General features: G+C 40.7%; 1 protein-coding gene across 3 annotated transcripts; it reads right to left on the bottom strand.

The window, feature by feature from the left end:
- Window positions 1–34: 34 nt before the first annotated feature.
- Window positions 35–7,357, bottom strand: LOC121957483 (major histocompatibility complex class I-related gene protein-like). 3 transcript variants are annotated; one of them, XM_042506074.2, is made up of 8 exons: window positions 7,108–7,356; window positions 4,118–4,387; window positions 3,402–3,680; window positions 2,227–2,529; window positions 2,050–2,154; window positions 1,807–1,824; window positions 1,252–1,306; window positions 35–1,129 (listed from the first exon to the last, which is right to left on the bottom strand). In XM_042506074.2, exons 1-7 carry the CDS (start codon window positions 7,154–7,156, stop codon window positions 1,257–1,259), a joined length of 1,074 nt encoding a protein of 357 aa, XP_042362008.2. In that variant the 5' UTR covers window positions 7,157–7,356; the 3' UTR covers window positions 35–1,129; window positions 1,252–1,256. The 3 variants fall into 3 exon arrangements, with proteins under 3 accessions (XP_042362008.2, XP_042362009.2, XP_087946026.1); XM_042506075.2 differs by having other exon boundaries at window positions 1,252–1,279; XM_088089900.1 differs by lacking the exons at window positions 35–1,129; window positions 1,252–1,306; window positions 1,807–1,824; window positions 2,050–2,154; window positions 2,227–2,529 and having other exon boundaries at window positions 3,388–3,680; window positions 7,108–7,357.
- Window positions 7,358–8,066: the final 709 nt, after the last annotated feature.

The following is an 8,066-nucleotide window of genomic DNA, read 5'->3' as shown; positions in this document are numbered from 1 at the left end:
GGTTATTTCCTATAACCACACGGGATTACTTGACTGAGAATTGTAATATATCCTTTATTTAACCAGGTATTCTTTGAGATTTAAAATCTATTTTCTAAGGTGGCATGTCCAAGAGTGCAGCTTAAAACAAGGTTACGACAATAAATACAGACACACAAATACAACTATCAAACAATATAAAGAGGGGGCACAACCCTCCGTTAAAATGCAAAACAGAACAATCAAATACATAAAAATGTGCAAATGTCGATTTCAGCTGACCAGGAGTGCTATTTTCTCAATCTTTTAAAAGTGACATAGTGATCAGCTCAGACATTTTCAGGTCTTTCCGTAAGTTATTCAAAGTATAGAGGAGGCGGCAAATTTAAGAGCTTTTTTTTTGCCAAGTTTTGTGCGTACCTCGAGGATCGAACATAAAGAGAATACTGTGAGAGCGCAGTCCATACTGATTCTGGTTTTGACACATATGTGAACACAAATAAGAGAGAACCAGCCCAAATATATTAATATATAGAGTAATATATATCATTATTATTCATTATGCCAATATATAAATATTAGCTGCTTGTAAACAGTTTTTCTTTTTTACACTCTAAGAATTCACAATTTACCAAATAATATATCAGAATGTTCATCCGGTTTTCAGTCCATAGTTGTCAAATATCAACACTTTTGCTGTGCTTTTGGCGTAAGACTTCCACGCCAAACCTTTTGTGTCCGCACGGCTGGACAGAACCAGACGCGCGGCATCAGCTGACAACACAGCCAGACTGAACCTGTCATGTCCGCATGATATGGCAGCGAACGGCGTCGAGTTGAAACACTGCCAGTAACAATGTAAGGAGCCTGAAGTGCAGAAGCGGCAGTGGATGGATCCAACAAACCCGGGATTTCGATCACTTCTGGTCTGAATGTGACGTTTTTTTCTACACCTTATGATGATGAGCGTCTTTTGCATAAACCTAATCTAACTCTGCAGCAGACTGTGCATTTGTTGACATCCCCCGCATCGGTACCGTCTACTTTTGTTGGCTAAACATAACCAAGTGCAGTGTAATCCCACCATGCACTTGTGTTGACATCACGGTAGTGACATCCTGCAACATCAACAGCAGACGCAGAACGATACCTAGAGCGCAATATGTAGACAAGACGGAAAGTGTTGGTCAGTACATGACAGCTAGCTCCAGGAGGAGCGACAGAGGGACTGTGCACTGTCTGCACAGTGTCGTGACATGATGAAGTACTCACTGTGATCAGTTCAGAGCTGCGTCTATGACTGAAGAGGGTGGAAGAGGTGGAAGATCTAAAGCCATACAAAAAAAGAGGCAGCAGTTGAATTTATCCACCTCGCAAGCTTATGGGATTTTAATCTCTCTTTGCTATTTGAGATTAGTTGGATGTGCTAAGTATGAAAATTGAAAATTGAAAGTTGATTTTTTTTGTGCAAACACAAAATTACAAACAATGCCGCATTTGCATGATTATTATTTTTTGATTCAATAAAAAATGAGCAAGGAAAAAGTCCTACTGTCCTTTAATGAGTACTTTCTAATAGATAGGGGTCTTAGCTTGTTACTGTTGCTAAAACTGGTCAGATTTGTATGACACTACAGCATAAATAAACAGCTAATCAGGTTTTGTATCTTGTATCTTATGTTGGTTTTACATTGTATTGTGGTCTTGCAACCACTAGATGGAGTTTAAAGTGAATGAGGTGGAGACATTGGAGATGTCTTAAACTAATAATTGTGATTATTTCCATAAAGGGAGAAGGACAGACAGATAATCTGACACAATACTTACAGTTTGCTCTTCTGAATCCTGAAATACAGATGAATACAGAAGTAGTTAAAAATTTAAGATCAACTAAGAATAAAAAAACAACATTCATTTCATTGATTTCTGCTGTTATTTTAAAAGGTACAAAAGTAGCTCTCAGTACAGAAGCTAAATTTTCCGGTGCTGTATTTTTCCGTTCAGCCATTTACAGTGAAACAGTGGAGTTAAAATTGATTTGTTATTAGTGAAAAGATGCTTTCTCCTTGCCTTTATTATTGTTCCTTCTCCAGATGAAGAGTCCAGTGATGCAGACTGTCAGCAGCAGCAGTCCAACAACGACTCCGACAACAGCGGGAAACTCTGAGGGAGAAACTGGAACCACAACAGAACATTCACCTTTATTTGTCTCGATCACTGGATGGACCTGATGGTGCAGTCACTTACCCCAGTTAGTCCTGATCGCTGCTTTGTCCAGTTTGGTGATGATGTCGTCCTTCACACCAGAGAGATGAAACACACACTCGTACCTGCTCCAGTCTTCAGGTGTGACTGATGAAACGTTCAGGTCGACGCTCATCTGGAAGGATCCATCGTGGTTGGGGAGGATCTCTCCGAGGTCCACGTCCTCATGAATCTCCTCTCCGTCTTTCCTCCAGAACATCACGGCTCTGTCGGGGTAGAAACCTGTAGCGTGGCAGCTGACTGGAGAGGACGGAGACTTCTGGAGGAGAGACACTGAGGGACGCTCTGCAGAGAGAGAGAGAGAAATAAAATCAAAACTTACCTTCACAGGAAATTACAATTGTGAAGTGAATAATCTGAGGACAAAATCTACAGACCTACTTACACCAACCTGAAAATATTTAAATCCATAACTGAACCAATTTCACTATGATAATGAAGTTTAAGGCCTCCTGACAATAAGTACCCTGCACGCTGAAATGTGTACATGGATGACGTCGACAGAATAACCAAAAACAATGAATGCCAATCTTAATTGCAACAATTCCAACTTTTAATTAGGATCCAAAAGAATCATTCAATCATGTTTAACCCTATGAGGCCAGCTTTTTATTTTTTTAAGAAGGTGGCGCTCAGAGGTTCGTCCCCTAAGCAAAAGGTTGGTGGTTTAATGTCATGTCAAAGTATGCTTGGGCACGATACTGGATCCCAAATTGCTCCTGATGGCCGTTCTGTTGGTGTGTAAATGTGTATGAATGGTTAAAAACTGAGTAGCAAGTGGCACCTTGTACAGTAGCCTCGGCCACCAGTGTGTGAATGGGTGTGTAAATGTGACCCGTAGTGTGAAAGCGCTTTGAGCGGTCGAACGACTAGAAAAGTGCTATACAAGTGCAGGTCCATTTACCGTTTAATATCTATGCAGACTTCAGTGTCGGAGCTTGCTAATGTTAGCCCGCAAAGCACATGTAGCTGCCCGGTTATGAAGCAGTGATCTTTGACGACTTGTTGATAGATTTATAGGGTGAAACTTCAACTGTGAACACATCGCAAGCGTCTATCAACTTTATTATCATAGAGGCATTAGACTGTTTGCAGTGATAATGCGATGGAAGTTCGGTCTGAGCAGGCTGCATAGATGTATGATCATGTGATCTTACCTGTTCTCAGCAGAGAGCTCTTTCCTACAGCCAAATACATCTTCAGCCATTCAGGTATCATCTGATTGAGGTTATGGTCATTGTATGTCATTCTAGCTTCATCAGCATCCCATTTCAGTTTGGTACTGACAGCCCATGGTTTCGGAGCGATCCACATCCATGTCTTCAGGTCCAATGCTAGAAAGTCTTCTCCATTGTAGCCGAACTGATTAAAACCAGTCGTCTCTCCAGTCTCATCGTCCCACTCGCAGCCAAAATACTGCTGTAAAATATGGACATCTGAGAGACAGAGACTGTAATGAATAATGATGTACAGAAGATATCTCAAGATCATCTTAAAAATTAAAAGTGATGCACAGCTGTTCTCCAAGGTTTGTGGTGTGCTCGTGATCAAGAGCAAAAAATGAGTGCAGTTTTTCTTAATATGAGTGAGATAAACATTTCTATGTTTAAACATCACAGTGGTGGCTATTCTGTGAAGTCATGGATGACTGCTGATGGCAGGCAGTGTGTTCTTGTGCTCTGTGCACATCGAGCGGTTTTATACACTGACACCTGTTTGACACCTGATGCAGTCCTAGCTCTAAATACCTGGCAGATGTGCACATATGAATGCATGTACATGTTCATAATAAACACAATTTCTGTTATCCAAACAATATATGCATTAGGTTTTAGGAATAAGATATAAAATGCAACATATGAAAATACTGTACCTTCAGTTTGGTTGTAGCGCTGGCTGAAATTGTCAATCGTAGCTTTGAAGAAGTGCGGCTGAACCTCAAGACACTCATGAGTGTACCGCTCGAAGTGCTGCGGGTAGTTTTCGTTAATCTTTTTTCCCCAGTCCTGTTTTGGCTCTACCATGTTTATGTTGCTGTCGCAGTAAGCCACCAGAACGTCATCGACCAATATAGCACCCAAAAGCTCTGGGAAGTTTGGGACTCCAGAAGATGCAGTTAAGAAATACCTCAGGGAGTGTTTCACTGCAAAATAAGCAATGGTTATAAAATCATTATAAAATGTACACACATGATCATCCAAACACTCATCATTAATATGATGTATTCAGTAAGACCCTGCTAAACATAGAGTATTATCAAGCTGAAGTAGGGCTGTGCGATAAATCGAGTTTATCACTTAATTTGTAGTTTAGGTTAATTTTAAAAAATGAAAACCTGCATTTTCTCTTTATCTTCCTCCGCCGATCCCTTTGGATTTTTGTACTTCATAGTATGGCAAGTAATAGGTTTGTCCGAGCCTATTCAGTCCTGTGCAGAGCTGATCACCGGCGATCGACGAGCAATGCATGCTGGTTAGCTCGACTCGCTCTGACGTCATGCAAAAGCGGACGGTGATAATCTCGCAACATCGAAGATTTTAGAGCTCTCAGCTGATCGAACAGCTGATTGGTTCAGATGTCAATTCATCAACATGATGTTTCATATAAACATTTTTTTTTGATTGCTGCTGAATTTCAGAGATTTGGAGCTTATTTGTCCTATTTGAAAGTTTTTTTTGTCAGCAGAATTTATGTTGTGGCTGACAGTGAGTTTTTGCTGTCAGAGAGACTAAATACATCCATCATGAACAGAGTCTACTGTAAATGAACACTGGACTGTTTTTATTATTTTAGGGACTATTAAACAGCACAAAGACGTGTGGTCAGGAGCCTGAGTGGGATGTGAGGATTCTTAAGATAATTAAAATAACGTGTAGAAATGTGAAGCTGACTGACTGATCTGCACTGAAAGCTGTTGGGATGTTATACATTTATTGATGCAGTTTGAGGGTGACAGGTGTGCTCAGATGATTTATATCCAGGAACAAACTGATATGATGCTGATTTACATTTGAATGTATGTGAAATGAAAGTTTCTTCAGTCAGATCACTGTACTTCAACACTGGTGTTCGGCAAGCAAACTGCAGATGAACGTGGCCAAAACAAAAGAACTTACAATACAAACAAAACCAAATGGGCCTCTATGATCAGCCTGTAGAAAAAGTAGAACATTTTAAGCACAATTATTGATCAGACCCTGACTCTTAACAATAATACAGAGAGCATCTTTAAGAAAGCAAATCAGCATCTGTTTTGGTGTCAGCCAACACACACTTGAAAAGACATTCAGAGGCCTGGTTGAAAGCATTTTGTCATTCAGCACGGGACGGGAACCTGAGTGCAAAGAGCAAAACGAAGCTCTCTAAGATCGTCAGCATTTCAGGGACGATGATTGGCAAATCAGACACAACTCTGCGATATATATTTGACAGTGTTTGTACGCAGGAAGGCCAAACACATACTTGCAGACGCCTCACATCCATTACACTCAGAATTTGAACTGCTCCTGTCTTGCCGATTGATTAAGGGTCCCGAAAACCAGTCGTAGCATTTATAGGAAGTCTTTTATTCCATATGCCATTCAGGCGATGGACATAGGATCATTGTATTAAGGGAACTAATATTTTGTAATATAATAATATTTTACTATCTATTTATATTTATATCAATTATTGCTCTGACTGTCTGCACTATTGTCTCTTGTATATTGTACATTTGTGTTTCATATTTTGAATGTTGCATTGTTTTGTATGTATCTTAGAGCAAAGCCGAAGACAAATTTCCACTGAGGCGGACAATAAACTCTCTCTAAAGTCTAAACAGAAATCAAAAATCGCCTGTATAATAATTTACAAGCTTACAGTGTCATCAATGCAATAACTGGTATAGGGATGTGATAAAATAATGAACAGGAATCAGATCTAACAGGATGTGGGTGCGTCTGTGACTTCCTGTGCAGACTGAAGGCTGCTGAGGAAAAAAGTCAGAAATCTGTCCGACTTGATGGCAGCTTTTTGTCACCGCCTGCTGCTGCGGCTGCCTGCTCTCGTGCGCTGTAGCTTTTAGGTCAACAAATTATGAAAACACCACTTTCACTGTCAATGTCAGCGACAACCACGAGCTGCACGCGGAAAACAGTCGGCGAGCCGCTTCTTTAGATGCAGCAGCTGGCAGCCGCCTGACCAGCGCTGCTCACATGTGCAGTCAGGACCGGCTCTTACCACCGATATAGGTGGTCGCCTAAGGCGCCATCTGCTGGAGGGACGCCGCCACGCCGCCAGTCCCCCTTGGCCTCGAGGGAAAATAATAATAAAATAATAATTTTCTATGCCCACTGGCACCCTCACTTAGTGTTTTCTGTCTATATATATATATATATATATATATATTAACATTACAAATAAATAAACAGTGACATGTTCCTAAATTATGTGTGAGCACGTGATGTGTCGTTATTGGGTGCGGAGGTGCGGGTTAGGGTTAGGGCACCTAGGGCACCAAATTGGGTAGAGCCGGCCCTGCGTGCAGTGTGTGTGTGTGTGTGTGTGTGTGTGTGTCCTGCGACGTGCTGTTGTTGGTGTTGTTGCATGTTTTCCGGTAATTACTTCAGGTTTCGGATTAGCCAGCGTGGCTTTGCGGTACAGATTGCATCGCCACCCTGATGCTTTGGTTTGCGCTTTTCATCGCTTGACAGCCTGCGTTTGCATGTCGGCATGGACGGGGATTTTTTTGTAACCGGAGGAGGAGAATGCATTTCTAAAAATAACCGAGGGCCTAAAAGTGAAACTAAACGACAGGCGCGTCCAGGAGCTACGCAGGAGCAAAATGCAGAGCCAAGTTAAACATTTAAAATGTGATCTTACCCGGAGATGAAACGTGACAGAAGAGAAGCAACAAAATAAAGCATCTCATCTTGTTTTCATTCGCCTCAATTCGCGTCCCTCCTGCCGCACTCGTCGCTTGCAGCTATCCACCCACAATCCTCTCTTGATGCTTTCATTTGCTGCAGGAGATTGATGGTTTAGAGGGCTCTGCTTTCATCGCTTTAACCTGGGAAGAGAAATCCTCCATGATTACGCCGTCAGTCTCAAGCGACGTCAGTGACACATGACTGCTGCATAGCTCAGACGGACTCAAGTTCTACAGATTTTTATTTTTATTGATAATAATGTTATTTAACAGCTTAGGTAAACGGATCAGTAGCACATATAAATGAAATACAGCACAAATCAATCAAAAGAAATACATGTGACACATAATGACCAACACATATAAAATATACAAACTATAGTGTACAAATGAGTTCAATCAGTAACAAGGACTTTGCACAGATATTTTGAGGGGCTGTTGCTCTGATTTGCAACATTTGAGCAACAACTGTACCTGAATGAACCTGAATGGTGTAAGCTATTTTAAAATTGTAAGATTAAGTGAGATACTCACAATAGCTATTTTTAAAATATATGTTCATGACATCCTATGTTATGTAATGTTTCTGCTTTGCCGTCCTTATTGTTTTTTTATTTGTGTCTATGATAAAACAAGACAAAATATAAAGTAACATAAGGAAATGTACAGCTGTGATGAACTGAGGGCTTGTAGAAGAAACCCACCAGAGACTTCATTTGACATCAAACACAAATCACTGACAATGTAGGAAATACATGAGGGACCAGAACTGAACCTTGTGGAAGACCTCACCCTATGTTGCTTAAAACCTATTTAATTATATGTTTGTTTCTACAATGTCAAAAGCTTTTCAAAGATCAGGATACACTTGAATGTGATTTTTTGTCTAAAGGTGTCACTAATCTGTTCGCTA

This window comes from Plectropomus leopardus, chromosome 17, assembly GCF_026936395.1.
Source record: "Plectropomus leopardus strain MGB_pleo_1.0 chromosome 17, ASM2693639v1, whole genome shotgun sequence".
Lineage (NCBI taxonomy): Eukaryota > Metazoa > Chordata > Actinopteri > Perciformes > Serranidae > Plectropomus > Plectropomus leopardus.
Note: the sequence above shows the minus strand (reverse complement) of the source record. Positions and strands in the feature narration are given on the sequence as shown.